The 20,311-nt window shown below is 45.6% G+C and overlaps 1 protein-coding gene across 3 annotated transcripts in view; it reads right to left on the bottom strand.

The window, feature by feature from the left end:
* The window catches only part of MYO5B (myosin VB), a 288,112-nt gene extending 274,946 nt beyond the window's left edge, over positions 1-13,166 (bottom strand). For 2 of the 3 annotated variants that reach the window (XM_016164861.2, XM_036230035.1), the window contains exon 1: positions 13,087-13,166. In XM_016164861.2, the coding sequence (XP_016020347.2) occupies positions 13,087-13,134 (48 nt within the window). In that variant the 5' untranslated portion in view covers positions 13,135-13,166. Of the gene's footprint in view, positions 1-11,915; positions 12,246-13,086 lie in introns of those variants that run through there. The other variant, XM_036230034.1, reaches the window with a different exon arrangement.
* Between the last annotated feature and the right edge of the window lie 7,145 nt (positions 13,167-20,311).

Consider the following 20,311-nt stretch of genomic DNA (forward strand, 5'->3'; position numbering starts at 1 on the left):
TTAAAGGGGAAACCTGTACTCAAAACCCAGGCCAATCCAGTCTAAGGGTTATGCTCTTAACCTCTGTATTTTCTCTGCCCATTTCCCCCTCGTCCAGAGTTTATACTTAATTGTGGTTTAACATAATATAAAATTTACCATCTGAATCACTAAGTGTACAGTTCAGTGGCATTCAATAGATTCGCGTTGTTGTGCGGCCGTCACCACCACCCATCTCCATAACTTTCATAGCACAAAACTGAAATTCTATATCCACTAAACAATTCTCTACTCTCCCCACCCTCCCACAGCTACCATTCTCCTGTCTACGAATCTGACTCCTCTAGGAACCTCACGTACGTGGAATCATACGGTATTTGTCACTTGGTAACTGTTTTTATTTCACTCGGCATAATGTTCTCAAGGTTCACTCATACTATACATGAGCCAGAATTTCTTTGAAGGCGGGATAACATTTCACTGTATGGAGAGACAACATTTTGCTTATCTATTCATCCCTGATGGATATCCGGTTGCTTCTCCAACTCTTGGCTACTGGGAATGTTATTCTGCCCTCCTTTCTTATCTTCTGTTCAGCAGCTAACGTCCTGCCTGATACACGGCATGGGAAAGAACCTACAAAGAGCATTCTCCCATCTACTTTCTAAAGGGCATTTCAGGAAATCAGGTGGGATGGACTGTTTGATTTTTCAATCAATAGATATGAATGCTATTATACTCATCGTAACATTGGGACAATTATAGACTCGTATATTAAATTATATTTATATACGTATATTTAAGTGAGACTATAAGTCAATGTAACTATAAAATTCTGTGAGCCCTTAAGTTTTTAAGCAAACTTAAAGACCAGAACTGCTACATTCAAATGAGTTTTTTCCTGAAGCCTTTTAGCTCTACACTGATTGATCACTAAGAGCATTCAAAGCCTGAGTATAATTCCCCCTGAAGATGACAGGTAGTAAGAGGCCACAAAAACTAGGATCGGTACCTGGAAGTCACACTTAGTCTATAATAGAAATATCAGTGAATCTCTACCTTACTCGACCAGCTTATGCCTTTGAATAAATTTTGGCTATTTCCGGAATAGAAAGCCTACTTTCCAGGCATGAAGTAATCATCGCCATATAAAGGAAACAAAAGAATACACCAGCAGTTTCAGAAGAGGTACTGATAAACTCCAGTATCCTCAGCCTTCTGTCAGAGGCCATCCTGAAGGAAACAGCATTCGCTCAGATGGATGGGATCTAGCATGTTCATTATAAAATTAATCACATTTTATGGGCGCTATCATTCTGGTACACACAGCTTGTTACATACTTATACACACATATGCCCAGTAAAACAATTAAAAAGAGCAAGCAGCTTGACAGCAAAGAAACACTAGTTTCTGGCGAGGGAGACATTCCTTCTTTTACAAATTAACATTAGCCCTCATTAGTGAGTGTAGGCAAATTGAGAATGTGATTAAATCTGATAATGAGACAAGATAAAGCAATTTATCTCTTTTTAATGTACTAATACCTCCTCGGTGCCTATTTATACAACAAATAAACCACTCAACTGGAAGAACACAAGGTCAAAAGACTGCCCTGCAGAGATGGGCTCCTCCTCTCTTCTTCCCGTACAGGCTGGGACATATATCCCCAGCAGGCAGGAGGCACCTATACATTTGTTGGCTGAATGATTAACAAAATAGTGTCTGAATTTCCAGATGAAAACCATGAGTAGTGAGATCACCCCTGTGGGAGAGAAGACAACTGAAACAGACTTGATCTAATTTTTCTTCCTTGATTCATCGTTCTCTCTTGAAAGCCACCTGCTTTGTTTGATCTCATGTGAAGGATGGACCATGCCACCCTGAACAAGCCTGATCTCAAAAGCTAAGCAGGGTCAGGCTTGGTTAGGACTTGGATGGGAGACCACCTAGGAAGAGCAGGTGCTGTAGGCATAAAAAATAAAATAAAATAAAAATAAGAGATTGTAAGCTGACAAGGTCCTTGCAATCTGTGAGGTCAACCAAGGAATACCTCACCTAAAAAAATAATAATAATAAAATAAAAATAAATTTAAAAAAAATTTTTTTAATCTTGAGTTAATCGGGGGCGTGGGGAGGAGATTATGCTTTAATGTAAATAACCTTAGGAAGGTAAATGCAAAAAACATACGTGTAAGCAAGATTATATGTAAAGTTAGGATATTCAAACACAAGGTGGTTATATCAGCTTTCACATCCACAAATGTTACTTTGCTGTTATTCTGTATTTAAGCCTTGGCTAAGCCTTTAGGCATAGCAATAGAAAAGAAAAACAACATTTAATTATCTCCTGACAGGGGCTCCACATTCCATAAATTTAGGCAAGTGCCAGAAGGAACAGATGGGCCTTCCACTGGGTACTGTGAGCCAAAGCTCTGCCAAAATGACAGTAAAGGTGGCTCCTTGGTGGAAAAAAAAAAAGGCCTTTCCTCGAAGTGCCAAGGCCTGGAACAGGAGGAGAGTACAGGTGAGCTTTAAATCAATTCAGCGGCATTTACTGAGTTTCCACAATACACAAAACCATACCGTGGGAACTGTGAGGGATGTGAGCCTAAGATTCAACCTGCACTTTTTTTTTTTTTTTGCGATTTTGCAAACCTGCTCAACCATCAATTGCATGCACATAAGAAAAAGTAAAACAGAGAATCGGAAAATCTCAAAGGTTTTTAAATTTTGGTTTTGTAGGCTCCCCCTAGTTCCAGCAGCATCACCTTTTTTGGGCACGTATGTAAGTGATGAAGAATAATAAAACGGATGCCTGTGAACTCGCCACGCAATCCAGCGGACTCCCAAGAGCACGGCTTCACCCCCCACTCCTCCCCCCACTCCTCCCCACCCCAGGAACTACTACGCTTGTTTCTTTTCCCCTCATTCCCTGGTTTTTCCTCATAGTTTTATCACTTGTATATCCTTCTACAATATAGTCCTGCTGGATTTTAAAAATTCATAAAAATGGTTATCATTCCATACATACTCTTTTCCAAAGCACTTTAGATGATACTGCCATCATAAAAAGTCAGGTAACATGTCCTGAACATACATCACATCTTCAGCGGGGACTGTGCTGGGGTCTGGATGGGCAGTTAACAAAAATAAGTTGAACCAAGTCTAAAGTGAGTGGCCAGGGCACACAAAGTCGATAGTTAAATACGCTACAATTTACCAGTTAAGTGTTTTACCTTTTCATCCTTCCCCAAAGACATATAGTATCCAGGTCGCAGTACAAATGGAACTGGCATTCTACTGTCTGGTCTCTATGCCTTGCAAAGGCTGGTCTCTAAGCCCGGGGACCTGAACTTCTTAGTGGTGAAGAGGTTATAAGCCAAGGCTTTGAATTCGATGTAGAAGGTATCTGGATTTTCCTTATCAACGATTTCATATCAATGCATTTGAATTTTATAATGGCTCTCTGGGAAAAATCAGTAACTTTTCACAGGCCTCTTCATTCCTCCCCAAACTTCAACAAAGGAGAGAAAAACCTACAGGGCTTGTGTCACTATTAAAATTGCTCGAAGAAGAGCAATAATGTATAAATCACTGAATAAATGTTAAGAGGACATTTATGAGCCATTAACGTGGTGCTCAGATATGGAAGCTTGATCACTGCCACAGCAAATTAGCAGGATGTTACCAGTGCTCACCTATGCCAGGATCCAGACAACCTGAGCTCATGTCCAGCCTAAGACGCCCCTGCTTGGAGGATGGCCAAGCTGACAACCCGAGTGAGGTGAGCGAGCTCATTTTCCATCTAACACCTACCCAGCCAACAGGAGGTGAGCAGGGCACACTCAAAGGTGAAGACCTCTGACTAAATGGGCAGATAGGAGAGGGCTTCCAGGAGTACCACACTTGATTCTCCGCTCACAGTTTAGAAAGAGGGGGAAAAAAAAATGCCCATTAGACATCAAGCATGGTAGGAAAGAGAACGCTCTCATTGCAGGTTTGTAGGGGGAGATGGAGCCAGGCGAAGTACCTGGAAAGCAGACTGTGCCCTGGAGTGAAAGGATGGTTAAATTTACAATCAGAAATAATTATATATTGTTTGAGCTTCACATACCTCTACTTTGGTCACTTTTAGCCCTTTTTGAAGACGTGAACCTCTCTGGGGGCCTACATAGCCTAAAGAAAGACAAAATCAAGGGTTCTGCCTATGACTGGGACAGTTTTAAGTTGCACCAGAATTCCCACAGGGCCAAGCGTGGTGGTGGCAAAAGAACGCAAAGCCGCAGATTCCCAAAGAAAAGAACTGCATGGCCAGACCACAGCTCTGCTGTCTGCACTTGGAGGCTATCCTTTCTCCCCTCCCCTCTGGGGGGATTCTCTCTGCTGCTGGCAGGCAGGGCAGTGCTAGATAGAAAGGACTCTCCATGCGGAGGCTCTTTTGTGCATGAATGATGTTCTATACCTACCATCGATGGGACAGAACCTCATGGAAGACAGTAAAGAGGTCAGCCAGACCCTCAGCCAGACACCTGTGGGGGGGGGGGCGTCCCACTCCACTATCTACCAGGTGTGTGGCTTCAGGCAAGTCATGTAAGCCTTGGTCCCTCGTTTGTAAGTGGGAATGATGGCTGTGCCTATATTATAATGTTATTGTTCAATGATTTCATACATAGCGCTTAGAAATCACCTGGCTCAAAAGCATAAACGTTAGCTATCATTACTGGTCTCTTTCCAACTGCAGAGCTCACAAAGGTGCAAGCTCCAAACTAACAATGGGAAAGACACATGCCAAGGCGCCTGATCTTAGATACATTTGTATATTTTTCCTGAATATTCTTGTATTCTTGTTCCCATGACTATCTATAAAAACAATCATTAAGTGAGTAAAAACTTACCTATAAATGTCTTAGTACAGGAAATATGAAAAAACTACAAATAAACACACCAAGCATATGAAAAGATGTTCGACCTTCCAATGAAAGTCAACTTTAAATCAAAAATGAAACATTTAGTGTAAGTTTAAAGGGAGAACAATGACCAGTGCTGGGAAGAAAACAAACTTTCTTTTCTAGAGGCTACTGGTCACATAGATGAAGACTCTAAGTGTGTAATGCCAGAAATTCCATCTTCAGGAACTTCTAAGGAAATAAAAGAGGTTCAGGAGTATGTCTGCAACACTTTCCACAATAACAAAAAATTGGAACCAATATTCATCGAGACGGGAATGGTTAAAAACCATTATGGGACATCCACAGAATACCATATCATGCAGCCATTAAAACGGTAAAATTACCTTTATATGCTATGAGGGAAAACCTATAGATGAAGATATAGAGTAACATGTACAGCATGATCCCATTTATTTTTTAAGTACATGTTGTACAGTGTATAAGTCTAAAGCAGTGCTGCACAATAGAAATAAGGCATATTATATATGGAATTTTAAATTTTCTAGTAGCCACATTAAAAAGGGGCGAATCAAATAAAACATTTTGGCCCAATATAGCCAAAATATCATTACTGCACATTTAATCAATATAAAAAGTATAAATGAGATATTTAACATTCTTTTTTGTACTAAGTCTTGGAAATCTGGTATTTTACACTTTCAGCTCATCTATATTGGAGCCAGCCTCATTTCAAGCGCTCAAGAGACGCCTGTGACCAACCTACTGGACAGCACAGGCCTACAGACTACACATAAGTGACTAACAGTAGCTGTTTCTAGGAAGGGTATTACAGAGCCTTTGCCTCTCCTGCATTGTATGAATTGTTTCAATAATCATCTATATTAACAGGGAAAAAAAGCAACATTGTGAAAAATGCTTTTTAATTTTCCTTTAAAGCTATAATAGGAGAACAGAAAGCACAGCTTAAATTTAAGATGTTCAAACTGCTCTTGCTCCTTCCCCAGGGGGTCGTGCAGGAGTGGGAAGCTTTTTCCCCCCATGTCTCTGTCGGGTACTGCTTGGGTAGCTATTTGTAGCAATTCTTCCCTTTCTAAGTCCCGTTATGACCAATACCCCTACAGGATGGCATGAGAGAGTCAGGAGAAAAGCACTACCAGCACCAAGAATAAAGGCGAAACAACCTCATGAGCATTTGCCAAGCACATACAGTGTGCCAGACACTGTGCTTGGCAGACGCCTGACACATATCAGATCACATAATCCTCCAACAACCTTATGACGTAGGTACCGGCTCAACTTTTCAGATAAAGTCACAGCTTAGAAAGTATCTGCTTCGAGGTGTCAGAGCTGAGAGCCTTTAACCACAATACCCAGGATGGTCCACACCACGATCGTGACCATGGATGCCAGGACTGCCTATACCAAGGTCATGATCCGATCTTTAAAAAAATGATGCTGTTATGATGGTTGCATTTCTTCATTACAAAAAAACGAATCCCAGGCACCTTTTGTTTGCAAGAAAGCCAGATCCTGACAGTTCTCCTTTAAGCTCATTCTTTTACCTTCAAAATATAAATGAAGTATTTCCACCTAGACAAATTACTGTCACCCCAAACTCAACACGTCAAAGTCAAGTGTGATCCTCGTCCCGTCCTGACTTCTGTGCGGGCTCAAACTGGAAATTTCAAACCATATTTGACTCTTCCCCATCCCTTGCCCACATAAACATGTCTTGAGTTCCAGGCTCAATAAAACCAACGTGACTATTAAAAAAAGCACACTTAGCACTTAGATCTTAATTCCTAAATATCACTAATAGACATCACCCTAACCAAGGGATCAAAGTGATACTACCAGTAGTGAGACATACCATGTATCTCCTGAGATGATGCATTAAGGCACATCATTTCTGATGTGTTCTTGCCAAAAATTCATAATCTCCATTTAAGCATCAGAAAACACCAGGCAAACCCAAATTGAGGGTCATAGCTAAGACTCTTAAAAGGCTAAGGTCATGAAAGAAAAAACGGAGAAACTGTCACTAACTGGAGACTAGGGAACCATGAAGCTAAAAGCCATGTGGAATCCTAGATGGGACCCTGGCCCAGAACAGGTCATGAGTGGAAAAGCTGGCGGGATTCCAATAAGGCTAGTAGACACTAGTATTGCACAGATGTTCATTTCCTGGCTTTAATAATTGCACTGTTTATATAAAGTGTTAACACCAAGAGAATCTGGAAAAATACACACAGCGACTCTATTTTTGCAACTTTTCTGTAAGTCTGAAATTTCACAATAAAGTTTTGAAATATTACTATGGTTACTACCCCATCTGTCTAGCTTATCCCTGTCACTATGCTTAAACTCACACTCTTGTCTGCTTAAAGTGTCTTCTTCCCAGTATCCATGTGTATTCAAATTCTGTTCCTTCTTCAAGCCCCAGGCACATCCCACTGCTACTAAAGGAAATCTTTTCCCTCTACTACAATCCACCTGACCAACACTTCCATCAAACACCTGTAACTATGAGCACCTGCCCTCCTCTCGTGACACACGAGTGATGCTGATTTGTTAACTTTAGGTATTTAGGTTTTGTCACCCAATGATAATGCAAAATGTGTCTGTGTAGAAAAGTACATCAGAACACACATGTTCTGCTCACTTAAAATCGGTTGCTTTTAAATGTGGTTTCTGGGAAGCTACTGATTTACAAAACAAGTCAATTACCATTTCAAACCCATACAGGTTTACCTTGACAATTCTATATATATATAGTGACAAATACACTATCAATTAGGGAAGGCGATATTTGAACTTCTATACTGTAAGCAGTATAATTTACAGCTGAACCTTACCACAGAAAATGATAGTATTTCCTTTTTAAATTTTGCCAGAATTTAAAATGTCTAGTTAGTTTCCATTCAGAGGTGCCTTGGCCCTGACAGAAAGAGAATGCCATCTCTCTTGAACAAAATAAGTGCAATAATATGCTTAGACTCTAACCAGACCCGGGGCTGTCAAAACGCCTTCTAGTGCACGACTATCCTGCAGCTAATAAAATGAAATGTTAGGAACACATTAACCAAAAGAAAATGGGAAGAAACTAGCAAACAAATGGCTACAAGGAAGTTATGGCAGGACTTTGGGGTGAAAAGGGGATTCAGGGATACCTAGGGTGCAATCTCCCAAATGAGTGCCTGTTAAGGCAGAGTATTAAACATTCTGGAGACTCCCAAAAATGTCTGACCCGGGCCCTGCTCTCCAGGTCTCAGCCTAACTGGGGAGATGTGACGTGATGCAAGCTTGCTTCATGCTCACCGGTAACAAGCAGGCAAAAAACATGCTGTGGGAACTGGATGACAATTGGCACACAAACTTTTAAATTCTGATGGTCATCAGCAGGCCAAATAAGGGCCCACTAGGTTTAGAGGCCCACCTGAGATAGGTGAGCAAAGAAGAACGGAAGTGGAAGCTAGAGGTGGAACAGGACTGATACTTGGGAGAAACCTGCACTCCTGGATGCATAGGTAAGGGACAGTTGGAGGACACCAGCCCAAAACACATGAGTTCTATTTTCCAAAAGACTGGCCCCAAATCGGAGCCCTCAGAATAAAGAAAGGCCCCAGTGCTCAAAGACACCACTGTAACATACAAGGTGTGTCCACCAGTAACCTCCTCATAGCACCCAAAAATCCACTGCTCAGACACCAATCAACTAAAAACCAAGTAAGAAAAGGATTAAAGGTAGTGATTTCAGTCTGGTGATTTCCCAGTCACTCCACTAACTAGAATCGAAGTAGCATACTGAAAATCCCATTTGAAAAAAACAATGTTTAAATTTTTCATCCAGAATAACCTTTCAATAGAGAAGAGTTGTATTATTCAGCCTGAGGGAGAGGTTATATATTTTATACTTTAAAAATCAGATTATTTTTGGCAATTATAATTAAATCATACTTACCATGCTTTGTATATGTTAGAGCCTCTTCCTTAGACCTGTACTAGTCAAGTTAGGCCATACTGTCTTTTCCTGTGAGTTGGAAATAAAGTACTAACACTTGTCACATATGTGCCACTTGAGACAAGAGCCCATCATCAGCTCCACTTTTCAGTAAGAGGTGATGAGGCTGACACACTTTGACATCAGCCTCCAAGTGTGTGACATGGACCTATTATCTTATCCCATTCAACTTCTCAAAGATAAGGTGTTGGGTCTTCTGAAAACAGGAGTGCCTTTGTTAATGGGAAGTGCCCTTTGCCAATGACTAAAATCAACTCCAAAAAAATATTCACACAGCATGTGAGCCACCTGTTGAAGAGAAGTGATAGACAAAAAGCAAGAAAACTAACCTGGAGGGAAGGAAAAGGAGGAAGTCTTTTCCTGGTAACGAGGAATAGACAAATATACTGAGTTCTCACCTGAAACTATACTCATGCTAATTTACAGGCTTAAGTGTCTCATTCTAGTAACGTCTTCCAATTATGTCACTAAAGCAACAGATGTAATCAATAAAGATCTTTAAAATTTCTACTCTATTTACATATGCTGTTGGTATACTGGGTAATTATTTCCATCAAGCATAATACACTGAAGTGTGTGCCTGGCTCCAGCATTCATCACATTAGAAAAGCAGCTTAAAAACAAAAGGGAACTTCGGCTATTTTGATACTACACTAAGCTGAACAAGTCATCTCCCCAAGAAACAAAGTGAATCTGAACAGCAGGCACGGTTTCTCTGTATAATTTATGATTCATAGGCATACTGTGAATCCAGTCTAGCAAGTAGGTGATATTGGTTAGAAAACAATGCAAGTGTTTCTCAAAGTGAAGCATACGTGTGTTTTACTCTGCCAGAAAAACTACTGCTCAAAACACAATTGGAAGCTACTGCATCAGCCACGGAAAATCTCAATTCCAGATTCATAAACCTCAAACTGGTTAAGAACTAGAAACCCATTAACAAAGCGAGGTTCAGTCTCCTTGCCCTAGGAAGAAATTCTAATACTGTTTGTATTATGCCAAATACTAGCACCAATTAAGCTACTTTTTTTTTTTTTAAGTGTCTAGTGCTTCCTCCAAAGACCTTTTCCTGGAGGAACAGTTTTACCCATTTCCAAAAGTACACTAAAACTTTACTCAGACACCCACGAATTCATCATTCCTAATAGTTATCATGCAATATATTTCTAGGTGTGTAATATACTCATTTCTAACATGCAACATTACTCATTTCTAACTAAATCTCAAACTCTCTTCCCTTAAGTGTTGTCTTTAAGAGCAATCCAATATTTTTTTCAAAATCAGGGCTCCAGAAATTAAGAGCCTATTCAGTTGTCCATTAGCTTCATATAACACAGCAATTGTTTGATAAAGGGCTTTATCATACATCGCAGGTATATTCAATTGAGTACAAGTGGTATTTTCATGCACTTAAGTAACAAAGCTCGGCACTTTACACTCCAGTTCAGATTCTTCCCTGCCTCGCTGGCTCCAGCCTCCAAAGTTCCTGATAACGCACTTCAGGGAAAGAACTGAAAGCTAGAGCTTTGAAAGCTCCTCCCACGGGTAAACAGGGTGGGGTGCTTTCCAAAAGCCAAAAACACCAGAGATTTCACCCCGACTCGCACGTCACACCCTGTCTTCTCCCAGAAGCTATCCCCCATCCGTAATAGCTGTCGGGGAGCCCTGGCAGCTACTGGGGTGGAGTTTGTGTCTGATGTTGCTGTGACCCCGCCCCCAGCCAGGTTTCCTCCTCAGCTGCGGCCGTCTCCCTCCGGGAGGTACAATGAATTAGAAAATTCGCCAAACGAAAACTAGCAGCCAGCCCAGCCAGCGCGAGGGCTCGCCCACACGCGGGGCTGTTTCGAGCAACTGCCAGGTAGGGATAAGGAAGAAGCACTTCGCCCTCCACCCAGACCTGTTGGCCCGGGCTGGCGTCCTGGGAAGCCTACATTCACGCATGTGCGTGCAACCCCCCCCCCCCACACACACACACACACCCCCTCTGCACAGAAAAGTGCGCACAGAGGCACTGTCAAACATGTCCCGACCGCCGAAGCTGAACGGGCAGGCACATCGTGGAGACATCCAAAACTTATTTAAGAGCAGGTTGGCGAGGTGGGACGTGCTTAAAAGCTCCTGCTGCCCCCACCCCCACGCCGAGAGGAACCCCAAAGGGACCTGAGCGGCTGCTGCGCGGCCATGGGCGCTTGGGGCAGCAGCGGCTGGTCCTGAACTTTAATCACAGCAACTGCCGTGGAAGCGGGGCGTCTCCGCCCCGTCGCACCTGTTCCCGACTCGGTAACCGAGCCCCGCACATCCACATCCCGGGAATCCACTCCCCACCCCGGCGTCCTGTTATTGCGAGCTCCTCCCCAAGGTAACTGAAGCCCTCCTGGTATCCACCGCAAAGTGCTCCTCCCCGGCGAATTACGAGTGCGCTTCCCCGGGATCTCCAGGGATCCCTCGAGCACCTCCCCCCTGCAGCCGCCGCGCCGCTCAGCGGGTTGGGACCCCTGCTCTCCACCCCTAAGTTCGGCGTGCCCCTCTCCTTGGTACTCAGGAGGAGAGGAAGCCTCACAAGCCTTAGAGGGTCGCCCTCGTGAGCTCCCACTACAGAGCACCCGGGGTAGGGTCCACGATCGAGACTGGGGCTACCACCTGGGGCTGTGCCCACGCACCGGGTTCCGAGCTGGTGGGGACCCCCCCCCCTCCCCGCGGTTCGGGGAACTCAGCCGAAGCGGAGCCGGGGCGAGGATGCGATGGCCGGGCGTCGGGGAGGGGACGACAGCCCTCGCCAGGGGCTGAGCCGGGGCCGGTCAGCGCGGGGCGCTTCGGGCACAGCCAAACTTTCTCCACCACCCGAAGTTAGGGGCGCCGAGGAGACAGAGAGAGGGAGACTGAGAGGTGCCCCTACCCCGGACTCCCGGGGTCGAAGGCGGCTCCCCGGAGGGCCTCGGCGGCCCGGAGCGCGCCGCCCCCTCCCCACGCGGCCCTCACCTGTGCGCGCCCGGCCCGCACTCACCTGGCTGTAGAGCTCGCCGACCGACATGACCCCGCGCGCCGGGCCGCGCCCGGGCTGCCGCGCCCGCGGACGGCCTCCTCGCTGCCCCAGAGGCTCTCAGTCCACGGCGGGCCCGCCTGGCGCCATCTTCCTGGGCTGGCCGAGAGTTGCTGTGTGTCCCCGTCCCTTTCCCCCGACCTGCCCGGCCGGCTTCCCGGCGGCGCGACCTTTACTCCCGCGGCGGCGGCGTCGCTGCGGCCCGGCCGGAGTTGCGAGCGGGCGGGGCAGGAGGCCGCGCGGCGCCGCTCCCCGCGCAGGTGTGGGGGGAGGTGCCGGCGTGGAGCCGGGCCCGGGAGGGGGCACCTGCGGGCGTCGGAGCGGGCGACCCGGCTCTGCCGCCGCCAACGCCTGTGCGCCCGCAGGGCCAGGCTGCACGCGCCCTCGCGCGCCCCCGCCCCCGCCGCCGCGGGGTCCACCGGGCCGGGGGCGGGGCGGCCGAGGAGCTGGCGGCGGCCGCCCCCTGCTGGACGCCGGCGCTCGCGGGACAGGTGCGCGCCCGCTGCCGCACCTGCCGCGCCGAGCTCGAGGTCCTCGCCGGCTGTGCCCGGGGAGGCTGGGCGGGGATGTAGTGCAGACAAGAAAAAAAAAAAAGAGGAAAGTAACCAGAAACAGGGAAAGAGAAATAAAAGGAGGGATGTCTATGACCAAAAGGCTCCGTGCATTCTCCTCTGAATTTTACGTTGCTGTAACCAATGCTTTCTTTATTAAAATTCAGCTATGTTGTAGGTTGTTACGAGGCGGCTTGGCTATACCAAAGGTTATCTCCGCCAGGCTGAGCTCCCCGCGCTAAAATCTTGGTCAGTAAGGGGGAGTCATACCTCCTCTCCACTTTGTCCGTTTCCCCCACAGCTTCCAACTAGGCTCCCTGCCGCCCCCTCTGAGGATCGTTCGCCTTTCTGGGAAGTCTCAACATTTTCTCCCCTCTCTCGGCGACACACATTCTCCGCTACTCCCTACATGACTTATATTTGTCCCCTCTGCCAGTGGCACTTGGCTGCCTACAGCCACTTCAGTGCCTCTTCTACTTTCAGCAAAAAGACATTTCAGCCAACAAGGAAAATAATTGGCAGGAGGGAAAGCGGGAGCTGTAGGAGGAGACTCGGCCTTGGTTTTCAGAAGGTGGCATTTGTACCTGAATGAGGAACAGCCTCTGAAGGTGACGCTCCCCGACAGCGTCCATCTGCACCCGCTAGAGTAGTTGTTCTGCAGTTCCTGCCCTGGAAGAGTTTTTATAACCCACCCTATTTAAGAGCTTCTCACGTGGCACGCGCTTCTCAACTGTGCCGTGGAGGAGTCCCGGAGTCCACGAGCTCATCACCTGGGGATGCTTAACAGCTGTGAGGAAAGCCCCTCTCAGGATTTCTGATATACCGGCTAACAGAGTCGACAAATGCAGCGACCAAAGCTCGGACAATTCCCCCTTGGAGCTGAGGTGGAGCTCTTCATATCACTGGCAAGTGCAGAAAGTAAGGGGTTCCATCCTTTCTCACTCAAAAATCTGTCTGCATACTTTCCTTCCCTGTATTCAGGTAGTTCTTGCAAGGTGCCTCCAGAGCTGTTAGCATCACCTGGGAATGTATTAGAAATACAAATTATCAGGCCTCAGGCAAACCTACCAAAACTCTGAGGGTGAGGCCAGCGCTCAGGGTTTTCACACCTCTCCTCTGGGCCTTAGCTCCCTTGGTGAGGCTCCATCCCCAGTTCTGCTCCAGCCACCCTTCACTTCATGGGTCAGTGGTCCCATCTCTACCAGCAACTCTCAACTGGCTCCTGACTTTTCCTGGTCTCCTTTCCTGCTAAACTTCTTGAAGTGGTAACTTGTACCAGCTGGGTCCACGTACTCACACCCAGTCCCTCCATAATTCACTGGCACTCAATGCTTTATGCACATTAAAATCACTTTTAGAAACATGGAAGCCTGGCTCTCACTCCCAGAAATTCTCTGGGGTGCAACCTGGGCACAGGGATTCTATGAGGTGGTGCTAATGACAGCCAGGATTAAGAGCTGCTGCTTTAATTCCTTCCTTAGTGGTTCCTCTGAGCCCCATCCTATTGTAATTGCCTTTTCCCTCTGAAGCATCGGGCAGTAATGGAATCTCCCATAATGTTAACCTATCTCCTCCTATCACTTTCTCCTCATTTTCCCTGTCTCTCTAACCACACCTTCTCCATGTCCTTCTCTAGCTCTGCTTTCTCTTCCTGGTTCCTGAATAAAACTGTGGCCCATTTCCCGGATGCTTCCTATTTCACCTCTTACCACAAATTCAAGTCTAACCTTAACTTAAACCCACCTTCCCACCTGCCAGGCAGGCAGCGCTCTCAATCCCACTGGGACCCCTGGCCAACTTGCAACTCGTTTATTTCCATCCTTCCTCCCCACCCCCAACCCGGTTCCAACTTTCTGGCTTCCATCATACCTGGTACAAATTAAAAGCCCAATTCATACTGATTGAACTTAACCACATCCCTGAGGAGAATACTACTCTTGGCCAGAGCTTTGTGAATTCTAATCCCACAATTAGATGTGCTCTTTCCCTCCCTTGAATAATAATAAAAACATTTAAAAGCTTATTTTGTGCCAAGGAAAGTTGCCAAGTGTTTTACTTCTTTACTTTTGTCTGAACCTCAGAGCAACCCTATGAAGGAGGTTTGGACTGAGGAATAAATAGCGAGGTCTGGGGGCCCCAACAAGGGAGATGGGAACATCATAACTATTTTCAAATATTTTAAAATCTGTCATGTGAGAGATTAGATTGGTTCTACTTAATGGAGGCCAGACCCAGACCACAGGGTGTAAGTTTCAGGATGGTAGATATTGGATAACCATGCAAGATAAATACAAATCCTAGTGAAAACTGTTCAAGAGACAAGCAGGCATCCCTTGAGAAGGGAGCTTGCTATCTCCGGAGGATTCAAGCAGAAGCTAGAATTATCACTGTCAAGGATACTATAAATTTACCACTGAATGGGAGGGTGGACTGTACCCCCGCTTGGAGTCATGCCCTGGTGACTGCCCTCTATATCTCAGGCTTATGACACCAAAGCAAGCTTAGAGCTTTTGTCACAAATGCTGTATTGCTAACCTCAGGGAAGAAAACCACCATCTCGAAGCCTGTCCCCTGGAAAGGTTTGCTGTTCATCCTTTACGACTCCATAAGACTGCAAGTCCTATGTCCCCTTTAGGAGGGTTTCATTTAAAGCTTTACTTTAATCCTAAATGGAATAAAAGGCTTTGCTTCCTACTAGGCATCCTGACTCTGCTGCAAAATAATTGGATTCTTTTCTGGAGGAAGAGGAAAAGGAGCGGAGTTTATACTTTCCCAGAACCTCTAAAATCTCTGTTCACAGAAGCTGTTCACAAAGCCAAGGGCTATTGCATAAATAACTGTAATGACCCTTCACCTTCCTCCCTCCCCAACCCCACTCTCCTCCCAGAATGGAATGACCAATCTATTAAGGCTTAGATGGAAAGAAGGGAGGAGAAAAATGAGGTGGCGTGGATCAGACTAAATGCAGCTAAAACAGCCCGCATGCCCACAGTCTGCACCTCCCACTAAAGGATTTCTGAGCCTCTAGTCCTCTAATAACTGGTCCCCTCGCTGTCACTTGCTCTCAGGTTAGCAGCTACAGGATCCCCTTCCAAAGGATGGGCAGGACCACAGTATAGTTCATCCCTAGCATCTTGCACCCCCTTCTGGATACTTTTCCCAACAGCTAGTTGGGAAAAGTAATTCCCTGATCTTTCAAAGCGATCAATGTCCAACTGTCCTGTTTTACAAATGAGGAAACTGAGGCTCAAGGAGTCTGTGGGACCCGCCCAAAGCCACACAACTGGTCAGTGGCCAAGCTGCCCTTGGCCTGGACATTTCTACAAAGAACTAGGAAGCTGATAGTGTTCACAAGCCCTGTTTGAGTAGCAGAGAATTTCACTCACAATCTCTTCCCACCTGCCTTGCTCAGCTAGTGTGCCTTTTACCCCCCTCACCCATTAATAAATCAACATTGAACCATTAAACCAAGATCTTGCTGTAGAGCCCAAGTTTTTATCTGATTCCTGGTGAGAATTTCTTATGTCCTAAGATGAAATAAGGAGGAATCAGAGCCAGAGGTTGGGCTGAGGATGGACCACGGGGCTTATATTAATTACATAACCCTGTAAGTTAATGAAACCTGCCTGAAACATGCTGTCTGTTTCCAAATCCTACCCAGCCTTTAAGGCTGTGATTCTTGGTCTCAGCTGTACATCGAAATCACCCGGGGAAATACTTCAAAAAGACCAATCCCTGTATCTTATCCCAAAAGCTCCATTTTCATTTTTCTTGTCCTGAAACACTTATTCTAAAGCAGCCCCAGGGTCGAGAGCCTCTGCTTTAGGGCCAACCCCGTGTTCCTCCTTCTCCATGAGGCCTCCTCCCACACTACATGGATATGTGCAACACTACAGCAAGGTTGGTCCTGTGCAAGTCCACCTGGCCAGGCAGCTGCTTCTGCCCAGAGCCACCCTGTCCCCAACCACTGACTTGCACCTTCGATAATACTTGCACCCCTAGCCTCAGCAGCTTTGGAGTGTGGAGAGGCATATCATTTAGGATTTTATTTTTATGCTCCAGCTAAAAGTTTATGGTCTACTTCTATTTCAACATATGTTACTCCATAAATTAAGCTGTGAGATTCTCACATACATAAGCTGTCTTTTGACTCAAGCATCTTGCCATTCCTGCTCAAGCTGGTCTTAAAGCTTACTCCACAAGTGGTCAGAGAACTGCCCAGCTCCTGGCTCCCTACTCCTCACACCTCTGCACAACCCACGGGCAAGCTTAGCTCCAGAGCTGCAACCGTTTGAAGTCCAAAGTCAGGAAATTGTCCAACTCAGTCTCGATGCTCTTCTTGCCTCAAATTATACCCTGATTCCAGTCATTGGGATCCTGCTTTATTCTCTATCACCAAGCCTCTGTTATGGTGTGATTATAGGAACTGAATTCTTCTCTCGTTCTCGTTTTCTTGTCTTTACCTGGTTCCCTGTCATAAGCAGGTCTTCCCTTGATCTATGATTCCATCTTTAAGCCCATGTCTCACAGTTTTGTCCCAATACTTGCAGAAGTTGCTCCTGGATGCCTGGACTTGCCAATATCTTGCTTCCAGATTCCCAATGCTGTGATCACTCACCGGAGGATCTGCTTGGCTTTTGGGTCAGTGGTTATTAGTGTCCCATGGTACGCAGAGGCAGCACGGTGAACTGTCACTACTGGACCATCAAATTCTGATTACAATGTAAACTTAATTTTTGTTCTGACTAAACATATACACTTTTATGAACAAGATGCCATTTACTTTGATCTAGAGGAAAGAATTAAAGTAACATGGTTGCTGGCACATTCTAGGCTAAGGGTGTGGACAGCGCAATCAAGCACTCAACCCGTATGCAGGAGATCAAGTGCAGAGCGGGCTAGCCTGGGTGCTTCTACAGACACCAGCACACATTGTGCTACTGTGGTAATGACCGTGTTGTAATCACCACCAGGTTTTCTCGTTTTGTGTCTTTTGACCCTTTCAGAGATATCAACAAATATTCTGGTATTTCAGGTGTGACTTGAAACATACACCTTTTTTGTATACAAAAAGTTGAAGAAACATAACAGAGGTCAGGTTCTTCGCACCACTGTGCCTGGAGCCATCGATCAGCCCCTTCTCTTCTAATCAATAGCATAGACGGGGATATTGCCGGCTTCTCGGCAAGAAGGATCAGAAATTGAAATGCACGTTCCCTTCGACCCAGAAATTCCACTGTAGAAATTGACTTTCCTGACATAGTCATGAGTTTATTCATGACAGCGTGATTTGAAATAACAAAAGACCCACCTGAATGTCGACCTACAGGTGTTTCCTGGTGGCATGAAGCCCTAAGGAGGTTTGTTGAAGGAGACGTTGGTCCACACCTGGGTCCTAGCCATCTCTGAGATTAGTTTGCCAGAGCATTTTCAGGTGAGGGTAGAGCATCGCATACATGAGAATTAAGAACATGTGAGTTTGAAGTCAGACGAGCGAGAGAATTGGCTATGGGTTGGGGGAAGGTGGGCAGCTAGGTGTTCTTGTGGGAGAAAAAGGCATAAGAGAAGTGTCCAGGGGGTGGGGTCATCAAGTGGGGTCCTGACCACTGGGTGCTGAGCCTGGGTAAGAGGTGAACGTCGCGGGGGTGGGGTGGGGGAGGGCTGTCTGAAAGCAGACACGGGAACAGCCAGAGAGAAAACTTGATTTTTGTATTTTTTACTGCATGACTTGGGTGCCTTGGGCAACTTCTCCTGCAGGAAACGTAATTTCCCCACTAAGTGATGGGAGAGCCTCCCCCTCCTGCCAGTGCAGATGCCCGATTTCAGCCCGTTGTGGGGAAGGCACGTTCAGTCTGAGTGATTTCCTCTGTTGCCTTTTTGCTGCACACCAATTTTTCCAGTTCCTGGCCCCAGACTTGGAATTTGATTTGCAGCACTTATGATGAAACGATTTGTTGTTTTGTGTGTAATTGTCCTAAATCCTGGTCTGGCTCTATTTTTCCCACCCTAGTTTTCTACAAATCACTGAGCTACCTCCTGCTTCTCTCCTTCTGTCAAGTGCCAGACCTGGCTGCTTCCTGGGCTACATAGCGAGACTGCAGTTAGCCCTTTGGAAAAAAGCTGGAGTGGCCACCTCCAGTTCCTAAGAGAGGTCCTCAAAGCCGGGGCCTGCAGGGGCAGAGAAGTGTGCCTCAGTTTCTACTGCAGGGAGAGGTGTATGCCCCCATGCACAGCAGGGCTTTGGAGTGTCACCATGATTAGTGGCACGCACACACCTCACACATACACACCAAGCCAGCTAACCACCCGCGGACCACTCTGTAGGAACATAGCAGTACTTCTCCCCCAGTATTCCTCAGACTGCAACTATAGAGTTGAAGAACCGAATCCATAACTCCAGGATTTCTTCCTTATGAATCGGGACTGCTAAGCATTTATTAAAAGGCTGCATGGTGTGCATTTTGAGTACATACCCATATTTTTGCAGAAGGATTCCCCCAAAAATAAAGTTTTATTTTTGCCTTTGCTTTTTGAATGAATTTTTATTCTCTTCACATGATTTAAGATACTGTAAGTCATGTAGCTTCAGGTTCTGCAAACTAAAAGAAAACATTTCTGAAAGTACAGCTTCAAAGTCAGAAAGAGCATGACGTTTGGAGCCCCATCACTCAAGTTCAAATCCTGACTTTCTCAGCTGCCTAACTGAGGGTCGGAGGGACTAAGTCACTCTAGCCCTGGAGTTCTTTACCTATAAATTTTGTTTAATAATCCCCACCTACAAGAGAATAAATATGGCTACATTCATACAACAAGATACTAACCAGCAATGACAGAGAAGGAACTGCTGGTATACACAGCAACATGGATGAACCATACAGACATGTTGAGTGAAAGAAACCCAACACCGAAGACTGCGTTCTGTATGAGTCCATTTATACAAAGTTCAAGCTCCGGAAAGACTAATGGACGGCGGTAGGTCAGAATAGCGGTTATTTCTGTGAGGACATTGACCGGATGGGGCATGAGAGCACATCCAGGATGCTGGAAATGATCTATCTCAGTGGGTGATACAGGCACAAACATGTAAAAATTCACCAGGCTGTGCACTTTGCACATTTTACTGTCTGAATGTTACACCTCAATTATAAAAAGAAAAATAAAATATCCTTGTCAAGAGCCCATGGCTATGGTTAAGGCCAGTTAAAACTAGACATGCTCATAAGACACCAAACACATCTGAATGGTTATTGTTATGTAATAAATAATGTATTGGAAAGATGTTAGAGCCTTGAAAAAGCCATACTATTATTCGAGACCAGAACTAACTTGACTAGGAATAGAAATTGAGCACTTCTGGGAAGTTATGTAATTTCACTGGAAGGAGAGGATGCACATTATGGTCTATAATGTTTCTGATGCTGAGTTATAGCACTTAGCATTTGTGGAGGGCTGATTCTGTGCTGTTACCATCTCACTTAATTTTCTAACAGTCAAGGTGGGTTGTCCCTGCTGTCCTCAGTTCTTTGATGTCTCAATGGTCCTTGAAAGTCAGTGCAGCACCTAGGCCCTAACTCGAAAAGCTACTAAGGCTCTGCAGGCACCCTGCTGCCTGTCACCTAATGGTGCACCTCCTTTGTCCTTGTGTTAATAGTCCAGATGATTATGTCTAGTAGTGTTAACCATGCAGTCAAGACCGTGCCCTTAGTGGGAAAGGAGGTGAGGTGGTCTGGTCATCTCATGCCTGAGCTGAAGTGTGCAGTTACTGAAATTCCACAGACCATAACATTCTATTAAAACTGATGGGGTTTT

Source organism: Rousettus aegyptiacus, unplaced genomic scaffold (assembly GCF_014176215.1).
Source record: "Rousettus aegyptiacus isolate mRouAeg1 unplaced genomic scaffold, mRouAeg1.p scaffold_m13_p_12, whole genome shotgun sequence".
Taxonomy (NCBI): domain Eukaryota; kingdom Metazoa; phylum Chordata; class Mammalia; order Chiroptera; family Pteropodidae; genus Rousettus; species Rousettus aegyptiacus.